The sequence below is a fragment of the Bombus pyrosoma genome, linkage group LG1 (assembly GCF_014825855.1).
Source record: "Bombus pyrosoma isolate SC7728 linkage group LG1, ASM1482585v1, whole genome shotgun sequence".
In the NCBI taxonomy this organism is placed as follows: Eukaryota; Metazoa; Arthropoda; class Insecta; order Hymenoptera; family Apidae; genus Bombus; species Bombus pyrosoma.
The window spans coordinates 3023100-3042218 of NC_057770.1; the positions used below are offsets into that span (position 1 = coordinate 3023100).

At 39.8% G+C, this 19119-nt stretch overlaps 1 protein-coding gene across 9 annotated transcripts in view; it reads right to left on the reverse strand.

The window, feature by feature from the left end:
- Positions 1-19119, reverse strand: part of LOC122571259 (dystrophin, isoforms A/C/F/G/H) — a 438419-nt gene that overhangs the window by 33537 nt on the left and 385763 nt on the right. Inside the window, exon 38 of one of the 9 annotated variants that reach the window (XM_043734876.1) lies at positions 2877-3378. The exons of the other annotated variants lie outside the window; for them this stretch is intronic. Within the exon in view, the coding sequence (XP_043590811.1) occupies positions 3280-3378 (99 nt within the window). The 3' untranslated portion in view covers positions 2877-3279. Of the gene's footprint in view, positions 1-2876; positions 3379-19119 lie in introns of those variants that run through there. 9 annotated transcript variants of the gene reach the window in all.

Below are 19119 nucleotides of genomic sequence, written 5' to 3' on the forward strand. Positions count from 1 at the left end.
ATGATCAAATGCTCCAAACTACTGAATCTTATTGCCCTTTTTTTTTGTAAAAGAGCTGTCGTGTATTTGATTGGACATGGGGGTAACTTGGATTATGTATATGGTGACTCGTCGGTGATTGAGAAGGGATGACTGGGGGAAAAAACAGTCGGGTATAGCGTCATGGTTAGTGGATGGGATTTTGTTGAATTAATTGGATGTTGTTGTCCCTAGTGATTCTTGAAATTGACCTAGTGGATCGAGCCTCAGGTGTTTCAGGTATAATAGGAATTATCTAGATTCGTCTGGGGACAAACAGTTCATATAATAGGAATTGCTCACTGATTTCTTCCGCTAGTTATGATTTATATATACAATGGCGGCTAATTATTCAGATAAACTGATTCGATCGAGAAGAGTTCATTTAATTAAACATTAACTAAAACCTCGTTAAATGATACTCTACCGTGTATCAAATAAATAAAGGTGTATTAACAGGGAAGAAAAATACTTGGGAGAAAACATGAAAAATCATAGACACGTGGCCAGCTAATGAAACACTACTGAACAGCAATGAATGGAACAGATGTTTCAAATGTGGGTATTCGAGTTTGGCAAATGAAACGTTTCGATGGTGAAAACGATTGGAAAGGGTAGAAAGTAATCGAGGGTAACATAAATCGTTTGATCGATTGGTATTGTTTCATCGACTGCCAGTAGTTGAGATTTTATTTCTGTTTCCCGGATGTTCCTCGTGTTATCCTATTCGGGTTACACAAAATACATGGCATTTTCAATTTTTCATGAATTTCTTTGTTGCTAACTGACCACGTTGAATTGCTAGGAAAAAACGGTTAGCGATTACGTCAACTACTAACTTTAATGGCATCTTATTGGACGTGTACACGCGAGAATTCGTGTTTTTAGCTCACAATCGGACGATACAAGCGCCGAGTGCGATGGGCGCGCTGTGACACACAAATCGTTGATACACAACCTGTCTGGCCATTCGGCGAAACTGGACGCATGATAATGCACCGAACAAGGGAATAGGTTGGCTGCGACGCCTTGCACATTCCACGCATACCTACACGTCCCACAATCGAATGCCATGGTTCGCTTTAAGCTTACCGTTCGTCGTTGCTAATTAAGATCACTTTGAATCACGATAAAAGTGACGAACAGATACATCGTTGTAACTTTCGACGATAATTTTCAAGTCTTTTCGCGTTACGAGATTTCTAACGTTTAAACACGATGTCGAAAGTATCAAACTGAAGTTGTACTGAAATTTTGTGAAATTTTGAATTGCATAATTTCGTACGTCGAACAAAATTTCTTGCGTTGTGTAACGCACATTACACAAAAGAAAATGTCTACGAATAAATCACTGTAGATATCGATAATCAAGCTAAATACAAAGTCGAGTATTCTATGAACCAGCCATGAACGAATCAATTAACTAGCCAAGTAACGAAAAAGAAAAGATCTTGTTGAAAAGTAAATGCTTCTTCGATGATCGTGGAATGCAGAGTGTACCGTAATCAAATAACTATCTGTCACCCGGAATGAGGAGACAAGCAGATCCGTTTATCTCGAAACACAGCGAAACGACAATAAATAATTCAACCAGTCAAATTAGAATCATGCTTTACAGCTGGTACTATAGGAGACGCGAGCTAGCGGTCGGACAATTTAGTGGGCGTTCGTGTGCTTGTATTTAAAGCGATAATCCTTACAGCAGTCGCGTTACTGCTAACATTATTTATTACGTCCTTTTATCAGGCAACTGGTTCGCCTTGAAATCTAGCCGCTCATCCGACAGCGGTTCGTGAACCTGGCGAACGCAACGAAGAGGTGCAAACTGCGAGCCACGAATCGCTAATCGCAGATAAAAGCCGTTGAAACGACCAACTATCATCCAGCTGGAACAATCGACTGGTTTTTACCATTGAAACCGATAACGCGTGAGAATTAACGACCGAGTCGATCAAAGCTTTATAATAAATTCCCTCCAATAAGAATGCTTCTGTTCTCTAACCCTAACTTTCTTTTTCCCTAATCAGAAGAGTAACAAGCTATTTTACTAGAGAGAGTTAATTGAACGTTATTCGTCCACGAGCGTGGCTTAATTGATGCCAGTTAGCTTCTCTATATTTAGACTAACTTAAACTGGATCGACTATTTTTGAGCGAGCCTAACATTTATTGTCAAGATCACTGGAAACCGATTCTTCTCAAGGTATTACAAAGAGGAGAAACGAATTCTCGCTCGATTGTATCTGTACCAACCCGAAGAAACAAACTTAACTCGCCGCGACTTTAACCCGATTGAAATGAGGCTCGCGAAGAAATTGCCACCGCTATGAACGGGAATAAAACGATCGATCGTGGGCGCCAAGCAATCCACAGAGCTGTAAACTAAAGTATCGAAGCTAGAGCTAGTATCGAAGCTGCAGGCTCCTCTGTTCGAAAGCGGAATTAGAGAAACTGGCTTTAAACAGTTTCCAACTTGCATCGAGGGACAGCTTTAACTGTTTGGGCTGGATCCAGACATTCGAGACGCTGCACGCCGATACTCTCTTTCTCTCTGTCTCGCGACACAATGCCACGCGTGGACGTGAGCTCGTCAGATTAGCAATCAGAATGGAATGGTACATTAAAGGCGTGTCAACGCGTGTATATATGTGTATGTATATACCTCCTCCTGTTCGAACGACGAGATCACCTCGTAGTAGAACTGCTCGGCCATCGAGAGATCGATCTTCAGAGAGGTGCGATCGCTCTCGTCCGGTTGCTCCTCCTCTTCTTCCTCGCCATTCTCGATATCGTAGTCCTTTATAGCCACGCTCCTTCGAGACAGGATCTCGATCGCGTTGTTCTTTACAAGCTCCATTCTTTTTATTATATTCCTCGTACAGGCTTTTTTTTATCTTCTTTATCGTTGATTATTTAAAGGACATTCACGAGGTTAACGGCTTGTATTAACAGAGTTAGAAAACAATGATCGGATCTTTATCGTATGGATCTATGAAACGTTCAAAGAGCTTGACACAGGTTTTTAACACGGTTACGTAACTTATCACAGCTGATTCACTTTTCGTTATCCTACGCTGTTCCAATTCGATCACATGGCGATTAATTACACGGTTTAAGAGTAACAGCAACGGTATCGATAACAATTATTCGTCGGTTTGTCGCGAACTATCCTTCTCCGCTACCAATCGTAATACCTTTGTTCTTTATGATCGATCGATTTCGAATACTTTAATACATTTAATACATTTCATGTAGCACAGAGTCATCGTTTTCTTCTTACAACATCAACTTTTAATCTTTCAAGTAGGACACTGTACGATCGGTCTTGCGAGACGCGTTTCTTCATCCTGCGATTTATTTTCTGCGGAACAAGTTATTCATCGAGTCATCGAACACTCGAAGACGAAAGAAGGAAACGAGAACGCGAGGAAAGCGCGCGCGGCGAGCCGCGCGTGAAGCCTGCACGCTCGCGAGTGAACTGAGCCGAAGCAACGAAAGAGCACGTATAATGCAGCTTGTGTCGCTTTCCTAGTGTCAACCAACACCGACGCTAGATAAACCCTACCAACCGCGGCGACGACGTTCTCTCAGCGAAAAGATATCGGCTTAGACCACTCGAGACTTCTTGAGAAGCGTGACTTACATTAAATTCGCACGATTATCAGCTTGATTCCTTTTTCTATGCATAACCGTGTATAATGGCATATGCATGTTTATCAATCTCGTTCATTCTCTATTTAACACGTTCCACGTCCAAGAACAAATAACAGCGTCGAAGCATGGAATTTTAACCTTCACAGGGCAAATTGGGTCATCGATGAGTCACGTTGAATTTCTTCGAAAAGGATCTGTATTTTTTGTTCACGAACGTCTCCAACATTTAAGTTGATGAACGATCGTATAATTTAGTAGAGAAGCTGTTAATTATTCTGGAATTTGTTACGATTCTTAAGAGTGTAAAGTAAGCGACGTTTTATAAAAATTTCTCTTCCGCTTGAAATTGAAATCGAACGTATCGATTGAACTTCTCCTTCTTAAAGGGCAATAGATATATCTGAATTAACAATGATTCTCGAAATAATCTTACTGCGAAGCACAGTGTCTACATTTATTCGAAGCCAAAGAACGTTTCAAATTATTTTAAACATTCATCGACTAGAATTTCCAAGCTCTCGAGAAGAACGCATTCCATTTGGGAAACGCTATCATTTTATAAACACATCGGCAATATAATATTATACGTGAGAATGCTAAAATAAACGCGCGGAATCTTTAGGATCCAGATTGTCGGGGAATTCGACGAATGCGCGACCACGTACAGAGAAGGATAACAGGAAGCGAGCATGAAACGGTCCAGACGTAAAACGGGAATTAAGAACATACAGAGAAACGAATGCAACAGCAAAAAGAACAAGGAAAGAGGCATAGGTACACGGGAAACGAAGGATGTGAGTAACGAGCGACTAAACGTGGCAGGATGTAGCAGACGATGTTCTCGATCGATTGTACTCTCAGTAGGAACTGGTTTTCAGCGAGGAAAAGTGAAAACGTACGCTATTGAAATCTAAAACTTCCGACTTTTTCCCCATTTTTCGTACATTCTATTTCGTTTCCGCTGATTAGTAATTTCCTAATATTTTTATATTTTTGCTGGTTTCATTTCGAGGAATAAAAAAAAAGCAATTTATTAAAAATTTGTATAATCAAAGCTTGCAGGTTGTAAACAAATAATTTGATATATTACAGAATTTGGAGAAGTATTCGATAACGCAATATTTATGTCGAAGGATTAAATTAATTTTCAATATGGAAAAATATCGTTTATACGGACAAATTTGAAAGAATATGCAGTTGAGTTCGACGCACAGTTAAATTCCCCATTTGTATGGTGAAATGTGTTCACGACAGTGGCTACTATTCCGGTGAAAGAGCTTAGAAGACCCCCTTACTTGTAGGAAGCCTGTTGGCTCGTCACACGACACCGTCAACGAGAATCTACGCGCTGTCTGCTCGGCTCTCGTGGTCTTTTTTCCATTCCGCCACTGCCTACCGATTTCCTTCCTTGACGTCACGTAGTCAGACGTTTAAAAATACGTTCGCGACGTTAATTGGCGGCTGATAAGGCGAACCCGTGGATCGCGGGACGACCGGGAAGTACCGTTAAAGATAAACGCGACCGACGACGAAAAATCGAGCCGATAGAAAGTGGTCTGTGACGTTAATGAAACGACCGATCCTCCAATGCCTCCTTAACACTTTCCCTGTGGTTTTACGGTTTTCGTCTAGCTTATAAAAGTTCCGAGTCGTGGACATGTTGTTTCGAAATTCGATAAGATAAGGCGGAAATGGTTGACATTTGGAATTCTTCTGGTTTTATTGGAATTGTCATTCCTTTACTCAACCCTTAAAAACTATCATCAGAGGTACTTACGTTAATTCTATCGCAAACGAGATTTTACACTGGTACGTTCTTTATCATTTGAAGATTCAATAAAATCAAATAATACTATGAGCTATAATACTATGTGCTATATCGCTTTTCTCACTAAAAATATCATCGTGTCTGTATGGTCTTATTTCTTTTTACTTAATTGAAAATATTTAGTCATTATTTTCTAACAGTCTGTGTAATATAGCCGTATTTAAGAGGCAGAAGAAACTTGGAACAGGAACAACGTGCTAGATGGAACGTTTTAACTGACGAGAACAGTATGCGAGACGATAACGTTAAAATAAAATTTCGTTCACTGACGGTGTTGAAGATTTACAAAAGAAACTATGGCAAAAAATATAAGTAAAAGCTTGAAGTAAAAAAGGAGATTTTTATTTCTCGCACTGATCTTCATGTTTGTAACATCAAGGTATTTTCTTCGCGATATAACAACGCAACACGTAGCTTTAGTTTGCCCTGGGTGAAACATTGAAATTGAAACGCGGAAAATTGTGATTTTCATTTATGGCTTGGAAGAGACGCGGAAAAATGGAAAAAAAAAAAATAAAAAGAGAGAACAAGATTCGACACGGCCACGGCAAACCTATCGTCGGCATCGTAAAGCCGTATCGCGGAGTGGGCGCGTTTCCTCGTAGGAAATCTAGCGGGCAACGCGGACGAGAAAAAATAAAATACGAAGAAGACTATGGTAGAAGGGAACGGAGAGGAAGAGGCGATAAAACAGCCGCGGAGTCGGCCGTTCTCCGCACCTTACATCGCGATAAAGCGTTTTCGTCGAGGTAAAAGCTCGCGAGAGCGGAACAGGTGATCTCCGCGCGAGAAAACACGAAATAAATGCTCCCGCGGATTTAAACGCTTGATAGAAACTGAACCGATTCGATGATATAGACTTTCAACATATTAAATAGCTTGTTTGTTGATCAGGAATCTTATTGGCGCAAAACATCGAAGATTAATCGCTTTATCGTCATTTTTCCAACCATAATCGCGTTTCTCTATCCGTGTAATTAAAAATATTGCAACTTTGACAAACGTAAACAAGTTCTTGTTTCTTGTACGTCACGAAAATTAGTAGCCCCGTTGACAAATAAAGTAAGATCGTTTTGTCAAATAATTATCGCGTTTCGATATCGATAACCTGGATGGTTAATTCCAATGTTTTGGCGAAAGGATCAAAATTATTCAATGAGGATAGTGTACATTTATACGATGAAAATTGAACAAGATTTATGAAAATGTTTCACGCAAACATTCCACGAAAGCTCATAATTTTTGTATCTTATAAATTGTGCATATAAATCAGTGGTTATTCCTGTGATTAATGAAAGCAACGATGAACAATATGTGCTACACATTTGCAAAAATATACGTGGATATTGTGTAAATGATAAAACGTGGATGAGATATTTCAAGGAAATGCACCACGGTGTTTTCGTCGAACTCTTCGCTGGTTTGTTTAGTTTCGCTTCATTCTGCACGCCGCGGCATTAAATTCGAACTTTAATTATACGGTATTATGGCTCGCGATATACCGAATTCCGTGGTTACGCTGCGTCATATATACCATTACACGCAGCGTACATTACATTATGCGTCAGCTGCGTGCCATTTTGTAGCTGGGTATTTGGAATTTTGTCGTAGGTTTCCTCGTACTCTGCAATGAAAACGCGTACATCGGACGCCGCGGAGCAAAAACGGATCTCCATAATGCATTTGCGGATCGATTAGCGGCTAATCGAATTACCAAGGTTTGGAAATTTACGTGAAAACGCTCTAGGAATCGTTTGATTCGAATACAATTTGAATTATTTACGATACGAATTATTATCATATTTCACAGGGTTTTAGCTCTCGTTTTGTAAAATTTTCCATACGAAAGATAAAAACAGATACTATTCTTGCTTTTGTATTTATTTATTTATCTTTGTTTGTCTTTCATACGTAATTAAATTATATTAATTATATCATAATTAAAATTGGAAAATCTTTTGACCTAAACATTTTCAAATACGATTATCTTAAAATATTTAAATAGACGCATAAGAAACCTACCCTTTGATGTATAAAATTATAGGGTTCCGTTTAAAAAACTGACTCTGATAAGAACGGTGTAACTCTTCCCTTAGAAGCTTTTTCATACAACAATAAACGGAGTACATATTTAGATTCTCATGGCTCACCGTACATATCATTAATTTACCAATATCTGAAGCGCGTATAACGTGGAGGATTGTTTAGATGGAGACGAACGGCATAGCCATTTATAAATGCAAACAAGCTAGAAACGATGCTGTTTAATCGCGTCAACTTTAATTCGATCAATTTGAAGCGAGGCTGAGCAATCTACGGAATTGAAGAGTGACCGAGCGCAAATTAGGGTCATTGGTCAATGAGAAGACGCGACAGGAACCAGACGCGAAACAATTCCTTGATAAATCAACGTGATCGAGCGGTTTGACTCTGTTCACGTACGATTAACTTGGAAAATGAAGCGATTTTGTTGCAAGGAACACGTGGAAGCGGTTCGAGCTCTCTCAGCTTTATTACACTCGGCAGTCGACTCTGAGAACTTGTGCAATTAGGTTATGGTACACGGTATAGCGCGTGAATCGAGCTAATAAGATGAATGGCGCGCGATTGTCCGGCTGCTGTTAGTTAGCATAGAACGAAGCACGTGTTTCGTTGAGAAATCAGCGAAAATACAGTTGGAAAATAACTTGGCAAATAGAGAGAATCGAGCGAGAAAAACATAATCGCTCGAGGAATCAACGAACGAGTTAATACGAATGTTTAAAAATGTTGGAGGATTAATTTTTGAAAAAGATCAAGCCTCTTATAGTTGAGAATTATAACTACACCTTTTGATTCATTTTTGATTAGTATGTATGAATTGAGATTGTCGAATTCTCAATCTCGTAAGAGTTAGTTACTTCTTAGAAGATTCTAGGAATGAAATTTCATTTTACTTCAGCGAATACCTTCCTCGATCGTTTGAAATGTAAATTGAAATTTATTAACGTTTCAGATTTTCGGATTAAGAACACGAGCAGTTTCGCGTGTAAAATACAGCAACGAAACAGGCTAATAGACGACTGCTTGAAAACCTCTGAGCTGAGCGTTTAATACGGCGAAGTTACCATCGTAAAACAATTATTAAATGACCACTTTCAGCGAGAACAAAGACTCATTGTCGCAGGTTTAATCCTCGCCTGCCATAAAGAGTAACGGTGCGTTATGCTGGATAGATGATCTCATATTTCTACCCAGCTACGTATTCCACCGTGAAATAATTATTCTTGATAACGAGAAGACAAATGGTAGACATGCGGCCAAATTGTTATCGATCCAATTTTACGCATCTCGAATCAAATCTTCGAATGGAAAACGTCTCTTGCCGCCACCTTCGAACTCTCGTTTCGAGAGAAATCGACGATAATCAGACACGAACAGGAAATAACATTCTCGTAAGAAATTCGCACGACACTTCAGTCATCCTATGAATTACGAATTTTCCGATAATATGCGTCGCGTATCAGATTTAGAAACACTGTGCGATATAGCAGTGATATATCCGTAATATTATAAAATTTCCAATTATGCATTAATGCATCTAGGACAGGCATACTTTATCTTTGCAGCTTCAGCGGACTATTATTATACTTTGCCGTTATACAATAGTAAAACAAGAGAAATACAACATTAACTATCCACTGTTTTAAATACCTGTGTTAGAATATATCCTACGGAACACGTTGGCAAATTACGACTCCAGCTTTTTACGACATTTTGGATCCTGGATGTAAGAGTATTATGGAAGGGGAGAGGCAGGAAAATGGTACCAGTATAGCCATCGAGCACTGACCATCGCACTAACTCATGCTGGCTATTGTAATTTTGTATTTTCATTTACGCGTAAAATTTATTTCATCCACAGTGTACTTGAGAGAATTAAAGATAAATATTATACGCTGCAGTATCTTCCATCATATGCTTTCGTACAAGGGTTGTTAGTTACAACTTGTAATATATATGAAAGATCCATCTTTATCTCTGCAGACTATTTCATATATCATCTTAAACCTGAGAATTTCCTCTTCGTTATAAAATTTTCATTTCTAACTTTCACGTAGATAGATGATATTTTTAGCATTTAATTAAGTACGAATTATTAAAATCTACTCTACCACTGTTATCCCCTTTCGGTAACAAATAGACGTTAAGACATTTTTCACTTCGATCAGAATAATTTGATCCGAGTCTCCGCCTGATATAAAACCGCAAAAGGAATAAAGAAACGAGCCTCGAATTTAGAATTTCGCATTACACAGCGAGGACGTTCCTCGACGTTCCAGCTTAGCGCGTACGAAACAGTCGCATAGAAAACCATTTGACTCTTCGGCCAATTCCATTTAAATCCGCCAGACATTTCGCAGAGCCGTTATCCGGGATTTGCTGAAATCTCGCGTACACGTGTTTCCGTTCGCGTTGCTGCTCTGCCTTTATTCCGAACGCGTATGCGTACAGGTTTGTGGCAACGGTGATAGTCGACGCGTGATACGGCCGCATAGATACGAAGAAGTCGAATGTTCGGGATATCTGCAGCCTTTTAACGAGCGACGACGTTTAATCGGATATCGAGACGCGGCCGTGCCGAGTCCACGGCTTAAGAACAGTTCCGGTGAATCGCCGCGATCCTCTCTCGTATCGAAGGATCGAAGTAGCTGTTCGAACGTGGAATGAACACGGACGAGCTGATTCGTTCCATTTCTACGGGTTGCGTGGGTTTTAATTGACGAGGCTATCGTAGTTGTACGATATAAATCTCTTTTCTTTTTACTTTCTGTCCCGGGAAAACATGCTATGACGAGTTGAAACATTTCGGACACGAGTGTGGGATTATCAGGATTATTGGTACTTTTAGAATGTTAACGCGTTAATGACCGCCACGTGGGTGTATTATTACGTTTTTCCTAGGAATAAAATAGTCTGTTGGTCATATTGATCATATTCAAAGGCCATATTGATCAACTTTGTGAATTGAAAGCTACAAGAAAAATTCAAATTTCCATATGTACAATTATCTATGAACTACGAAACTTCTTGTTAAAATTGTTGGTACAATTTGTAGGAAAATTATTCAAATAGAATATAGGAATGTGTGGTTACAATACAATGAAGCAAAGAATCTTTTGGAAAAATACTACATTTCGATTAAGGTGAATAGTACATAGGTAAAAAGGGAGGGGGAGGAACGGAAATGTACGTAACATATCGTAGTAGAGATATTTAGAAAGGTAGCAAAAGAGAGTAAACAGAGAATAAATAAGACACCTCGCTGTGGAAACATATGCGAACTGCTGGTCAAGTTTCCAAGCGGTAGTTCTCCTGTACCGACCTCGTATAAGTGATAAATATGTAAAACTGAACAGGAAGTCGTTTCGAAGGAGCTCGCGTTAAACACAGGTTTATACAGGCAAGTATGTACCTACTATCCGAAGGAAGGGATATGCTCGCGTAAAAAGACCAGCAAGAGTGAAATGTGACACTGAGAAGGCTTGTCCGCGTCCCGCAAGGGTTTAAGGGTCAATTTCGAGCGTGCGTGTAGATACAATATCACGGATACTATAAAACGCAAACGGGAGAGACTTCGCCCCTTACCTTGGACTATATACTTCGGTTATGACACTCGTCCGAGGTAGTTTCCGATCGCTTGATCAAAAATACAAATCCTTCGAAAATTTTAATGCTCCGCCTGCATCTATGAGCCACGTACGTATACTCAAACTTTAATACCACTATACTGCACACAAATATGCATATGTTAACATTTTATAAATCGATAAAGAAATATAAAATTCTGTATTTATCTATCAATACTTTAGGATGAAAACTGACTTCTACTTTTCGCCAATCTAATCGCAAAGTTTACTATCGTTGTCATCGGATACATTGACTGGGATTAATCGACAGGAAGCAAAGAATTTCTTATTGAATTTCCATGTTTCTAAAACAATTAAACAGCTCTACCTTTATCCAAAAATCAATTTCGTCGAATCGAAGATTTTGTTGCTCGTATCCTACTGATTTCGATAGAGTTTTGCGGTCAATGACGCTGGAAAAAATCAGTTCTATGTCCAACGGCCGGCTAATCGGATTAAAATTTCGATCACAGAATCGCCGCGAGTTTCGTGGACAAACATCGACGCGAATCGTGCGTTTGTCATGCGACGTTCTTTCTTTCATCCGTCTGGAGCTAAGGTTTCTACCCGTGAAACGCGTTCTTCTCGTTCGTGTGTTGCACGGTTTCCAGTCAGATCAGGTAAACACGTGTCTTGCCAGGGAAACTAAGCGGGAACGCGGCTTGTTGGCTGTGCATCGGTCCCCTAGGTCGTTCCACGCTCGCGTTCTTCATCAGATATACAACGATGACAACGGCGCATGCCATGAATGGACTGTAACGTAATTAAGATTCCAGTGGTCGCTGGGCGCGTGCGTCTTCGTCGATCCGCCGAGGAGAAAACGACGATAAACAAACACGAAAGAGGAGGGAAGAGAGGCCTTTGGCACCATGCACAGCCGTGTCCTTTGTCTCAGGAACGATGCACGCAAGAACCGCTACCGGAACATTACGCAGCCTCCGATTAAACCGCGAGAATTGGGCCGCGTTTAATGTATTCATTGTGCTGGATTCCGCGCCGATCATCGTGCAACAAAGGAATGATTGAAAAGTTGAAGTGTCTTCCATATTCTTCGTTTTTTAAACTTTGTTTTACATATTGAGTCGTGAATGGGTGATTGCTCTCTTAATGGCGATCATTATTACCACTCGTCGTTCATGGGTGCTCAACAAAGAATATTTGGTAGAGTCTCGTTGAAGAATTTCGAACAACTTGCGACTTGAGTTCAGATATTTAAATTAGAGTAGAATTATGTACTGCGTATGGAGAAATGATTTTTAAGTACTTGGAGAATATGACAATTTTAAGATTCATCTTAACGGATCTTTGATGTGTTATGGCTTTTTAACAAAGGAGAACGAACGTTCGTTATGAATTATTCTCAATACGAGATACGTAAAATGTTACGACACTGTGAGAGTACCAGACCTATGAAAATAAGAAGCTTCGCATTTCTTACTTTTACAATCATTAAAAACGTGCGAGTACTTCTCGCGAAATTAATCTTCACGCATCAGACGCAATTGCACGTACGTGTAACGAAGTTTTTATTTTTGACAGAATCCTGAACGATTCTCGTAAAAATCATTTGATACCTTCTTTAACGATATTTCTTCTTCTTCTTTAACGACGTTAATCGGTTGATCTAAAGAAAAAATTCATATTTAAAAATCAAGGCGATCCCCCCATGCGCGATTAAAACAGCTTCGAAAGGGAATTTTCGCGTTCGCTTTACGAGGATCATTCGGCGAGCATAGACGCGAGTATAGAGCAGCAGGAGCGAGAGAGAGGAGAACCAGAAATAACCCAGGTTTACGACGTTAAAACAAAATTAAAAAGAGAAGGAAAAGGAGGAAGAAGGGAGAAGGAAAGAGACGAAATCTCTCTCGTCGACGCCTTCTTCGGCGACCGCTTCCTTCGTGTTCTCCTCTTTTCTCTTCTTTTCTCGCTGACGAGTTTCTCGTCTGGGCATGCGGCGCACAATCCTCTCTTCTCCCCTGTCGAGCTCTCGCACTTCCAACACACGGCCAGAATGATGGCGAAGCGCCGGCAGAAGTGTTTGCGAAGATGTATTCATAATGGCACGGGTCAAAACAATTCGACTGACGTGTTTCGACGGTGGAGCGAAGCACCCGGGCTTTTTTTTGACATCAAAACGGATCGTTTCGACGATCAAAGACCAGCTTCACGACGTACTATAGGAATCTTCGACGAGAAAGATATTTGAAGAGTGGCGAAGAGGTTCGAACGTCTTGAGGACACGTTCGGTATAAGAACATCTGAAAGGGCCGTTCGAAAGGTTTTGGATTAAGACGATGTTCAAATTTCAGAGAGAACATACCGATTGTGTTACCGATCGATGTAATTTCATATATTTCAGGATGGTACGTTTCTTAGACCTCCAATGGACAACAAGGGGTCATGATGGAAGACTTAGAAGAGTTCCAAGAATACTTCGTAAAGTGTGCTCATGGAATTCTCGTCTATGATGCACCATATCTTAAGTATAATTGCAACAATTATTATTTATTAACCCAGCGAATTTCGAACGTGGAAAATTTTCATCATACAAGGGATACACGATTTACCGATATTTCGATAAATCACCATATCCAATTGTTATTTATTATTCTGCGTTCTCGACATATCTGGATGATAAACCTGCGCCATTCCGTGTCCACGTTAATATGTATTGTTTAATTATTCAACAAACTAGTTTATTATCCTATTTTACCAACGTGATATTGATCAACTTGTCGAAACGCTTCGTTCATAGATATTACCAAATGCAACTAGGTTAACTTCCAGCGAGTAAAAAGTATGTATAAATGATTCCGATAACTGAAAGAATACCAATACAGCTCGATTCTTTAAGACTTTCATTTTACTCCGAAGAATCAACAAAAGTGAAATTCCTTTGTTTACCAGGAGGACTGATTCTTTCGGTAAGTACAAAGGAGCAGGAAAAGTGTGGAAGTCATTGGTGGATGGAATAGCGAGCGTGTGCAGGCGATTTCAGCTTCACGGCAAGTGGAACAGCCGTAATACGAGGTACAAAAGACCGTTATGCTGGCGGAGCATTGCGAAACGATGCAACGAAGAAATGGGTCAAACGATTCAACTGTCAGTCTGCTGACTACGACACGAAGACGAAAGGACGATGCAATGGCATTCAATGCATCAACCGCGTCGTTTTTAAGTATATAAGAAGCTAGACATGGAGCCTGGTAAGAAGGGAGAACGTGGCTAACGATGCGTTCGCTTTCGAACGAGCCGAAGAACGCCTTCTTGAAGGGAAGGTCGCGTCCAAGGACCTTTCGGCGCTGTTAACCTTATTCGCTGCGAACGCTACGGAGATTTAAAAAAAATCTTCTAAACGGCGATTAACAGGGATTAATACCATCCCTTATGATATATTTCAGAAGATTTCCGACTAATTTCGAATTTTCCTTCGTCCACGATTGATATATCTATTATTTAAGAACTAGTATTTACCAGTTTAATATTTTATATTTTCAAATATATAAATGTATTGATTAAATCTTTGGTATATTGCGTCGCTTGTATCAGGAGCGACGAGCGAAAGAAAGAGTGGAATGTTTTCTAAAGAAATTTTATAATTTTTCTTTGAATTAGGAAATGTGTAATTTTGAACGTAAGATCGACGCAAAATCGACAGGGTGCGAGGATGCAAATTGGGTCGTACGCCGCTAGCGAGGTTCTAACGATGAATAATACGTTTCGACAGCTTTTTCTTGATGCTCGTAAAACGATACCATCCTCCCGGTAGGCCCATTTCATCGCAAACTGATAGCTACTATTGGCCATTCGGAGCAACTTCTGCTTCCATTTTCCTCCAAACTTTTTAACGGAAACGAACACACGAAGATGTCGCGGTATTCGATTACGCGTTAAAGTATAATAAAATATGTGGTGCAGTTTCTTTTTCTACCTTTTGCCTATTTTTCATAACAGGCAATTTTGTCCATTTTAAAGATGTCGATATAAATTAAATAGTTCGATCGATGGAAAAGCTAGCGGGTGAAAGATAATAAATCGGAGCGCGCATAGTCACGAGTCACATTTTGCGTCGCAATATAATTAGGTAATTACTGTCCCACGGCCGAGCTTCCAATAATCTGGTCTCGTCATTGTTTCCCTAAATAAATTCCACGGAAATACCAGGCTGGATATTTACTTTCTAACAAGAGCCTTCGTTACCTTAGACGGCACAGAACTTCGTTAATCCGGACTAATTGGAAGCAAGAGATCGTCAGAACTATAAACAAGTTAGGATCAACGTAGTCCAGCTTTAATAAATTCCATCTCTGACAATTATGTTTAAATCATTTTTATGGCCGTCAATCTATCTACATTATCAAAGAAGAAACAAACGAGAGTAAAAAATTATTTCTAGACTCTGTGGAGAAATTCGTTTGAAAATGTGTATTTTTATTTCTACCAAGAATGATGAGAGGGAAAAAGGACCTAAATGAACAGACGGAAAAACAGAAACGTGCAAGAGGGAAACCGTTGCCTGAAATGTAAGAAGACAACGGGTTCAAAGATGCGCTCGGACGCAAGTTTATTGTGAAAACTAGATTTCACCGGTGCGCGGCGTGCCGTGCCGGAGAAATAAGGTAGAAAAAAGTTGGTTCATCAAGCCGGCAGCAGAGTTACCGAGTTACGAATGTACGGTTACATGGTTTACTGTGCTCAGATATTTGTGTCGTAAAATTCAATTAAAATTCAGACTGTTAATGCTTAAATTAAATAGACTTTTTTGTAATTATTTACTTATCAAAAGTAAAAGATAAATGTAAATAGAAAATAATAAATAGCGAACTCTTTGTAGCAAAAATTTTCATTTACTTTAATGGTAGTGTAACGTCCTCGAGGGAACATCTTCCAACTTTTAAGTATCAAAATTACTTTACAAAATTTTCCATCATTCACTCAATATCCGATCGAATATTCAATGAACTAATAGAAATCAAAGCTTTCATGTTCAAGTTGTTGGTTCATTGTGACTCGTATCGTCTACAACTCGTCGATCAGTAAACGAAAACAAGCGGAATTTCGTGCTTTTGTTCCCGGCCATTCCGCATTGATCCGCGACGATATCAACACTTCCGAAGTGTCAGCCATTAAAGAGGAATTCAAGTACTACGGGTAAACTTGAGGGAAAAACGGCGATCGCACGGACGTTTACGACCTGTAAAGAGATCCATTTCGTCGAGTGCATTTGAACGTCGACAAATACACCTTGAAGCGGCAGAAGGAACTTGAAGGAGGAGTAGACTCTTAACACGGCATGGAAGCCTTGAAACTTCCCTTCCTCTCTTTTCCTATCTCGTCATGCACGAGGACCTGACTTTGACTAGGCAACATGTCTAACTAAATTACTGTCATCCTTGGGTAACCTTGTATCGTGAACAACTTTGGTAAATAACCGGCCTGTATATACATACTTACTCGACGAGAAAAACCTTCTTTCGCGCACCGATGAAATTTTAGACAACTATCGATCAAATTGCATAATCGTAATTTTCACAGTGCGAATGAACCTGTGAAGTGCATCGAATTTTAGCTTGAAACGCGGAACGCGAAAACGTATATATATATGGGTCGTAATATAAATTCATCCTGTTTTATACAAATCTGCTATATAAATGGCGAAAATGGGACGAATGTGTTACAACGAATACACGCCACGCGAACCATATAGGAAACGATGCAAATCGGGTTTCAGCTAGAAATTTGTAAAAGATAAAATATACATACGTCAAGACAATTTCAATGCGTAATATTATCTAAAATGCCTCTCTTCCTTGTCATGATAAATAAATGTTATTGTAATGGTTATCCTTTTAATTCTTAAACAAATGTTTTACCTACCGTTACTCCGATACAACGTGTTTTGTCAGAGCCAGAGATTTAAAAAAAATATTGACATAATTCGAATATTATTTGAAGCGATCGAATTTTGGCTGACGAGAACACGATGCCTAAATTTCGTCCACGTCCATAACACGTTAGACGTATACGAATTAACCATCCAGGAAAAACGGGGCTACACTGTTCATCGTCGAATTATCGTCTCTGGTCTTACTAATAAAAACTAATGAAGCGCAAACAGAGCGGCTTTTGATCGGCCGTATAGCGTATACAGGTCGTGCCGAGAGGGAAGAGAAAGGGTTAGAGCGGAAAGGAGAGAGAAAGAGGGACGAGGACGAGGCCCAGTAACCGAGGGAAGTTAGTTTCGTATCGAAACCGGTCGTTTTCGCAGGTTAATTTCATCCGTGTATATGTGTACTTAATATTATACCTTTCTTCTGTGTCTACGTGCTACCGTGCCGTATATTCTTTGATCGTCGTTTCTAATAAGCAACTATACGTTGTATCGAACGTGATATTACATTCCCTGCGATTTCGAGCTTATTTAATTCATTGTTTGAGAAACCCGCATTATCTTCCCTTGCTCCTACCACTCTAGCAATTCTCTCGAATCGAGAAACAATATTGGAGTAATTTTATCTTGCCGCTTAGAGTGCTGCCATCTATGGCAATGACGCTATTTTTTAATGGTTTCGCAGAATGTGGTTGATAATTGTAGAGTTCAAGGATTTTCACGAAGATATTTTGAGGGGATACTCTGCTGTTTTTATAGAATATTGCCCTTTCCATTTTGAATTTATATATTCTATTTTATTATGTTTTATATTCTAGTGATATTTTGTAATGTTTTTACGTTTAACGTATATATTTCCATGTTACCAAGGAATGCGACGAGTGTAGCTGAATATCAACTCAATAGAAATTTTACACTCTATGGGCATCTTGCAACATTAAATCAACCTATTTACTAAGAGAAAAATTACCGTGTTAAACTAATACAGTGTAACGACAAAGATAATTTTTAATGGTATGTCGTATCGTCGGGAACAAACTCGACACCCTGTAGCTCGAAATGTCTGTCGCTGCAATTAACATTAAATCCATGCTGCGGCACACGCATTTTATTCGCTCGTATGTTTGATTTGTGGATTTACGACGAGGTCTGTTTAACGCGAATCTGCATCTGCGTCTCGTTTTAATGATGCATTCATCGTGCTATAAAATCATCGATTTATGCATCACGTCACTATTAAGTCCTATCTCCCACGTTGAGAACGAACCACGGGTTAAGCCACGAGAAATATGAAGAAATATGAATTCCTTAGCGAATATTAATCACGCTGCGTGCTTTCAGTTACTTACATAACGTAATCGTGCTTTTCTATCGTTAACAAATTTCTGTTTATTGGAACGAAGAGTAGATTGTGCTACAAAAGTTGGAAAACCATTTCATAGATATTCATAGAATTCTACGTTATATCGTGCTCGTTTATAGCGTTCCTTCGGCTCAATTTCACAAGCGATTATCGTTCGCTCTAAATCGACTCGCAGCAACACCAATGTCGATAGGCTAAGTGCAACAAACAGACAACCGATACAATAAATAGGTAGAGCAAGTGATTATCGTTATAGCGTTTAGAATAGAATAGGAACAGCTGTTTACATGATTCACCGTCCAGTCTTTTCGGCGCTGTTCTCCGTATCCTTCGCAGATCCCGGTCAGAATCCCGGCACTCAATTAGTAAAAGAACACTCACCGTATCGCGAGATACTAATCCTACACTTCTATGGGAACTTTTTTTACGCGTGACCTCCCACCCACACACACATATACATACACACGCACGGTGCTACGGAGGGAAAGAAAAAGGAAACGCGCAGGCGCGATCGCTTGCGACTAAAATCGCGGCGTTTCTCCCCCTCCGGCCGTCGGAGAGCCGTGTTGCTGTCACATTTTTCGATTCCAACACACTCTCTCACATGTGCACCTCTCACCCACTGTTTCCACTTTTGCCACTGAATTCAAGGCGAGAAGACGAACTCGACGATCGAGTCCGTCGGTAGCCGACAACTT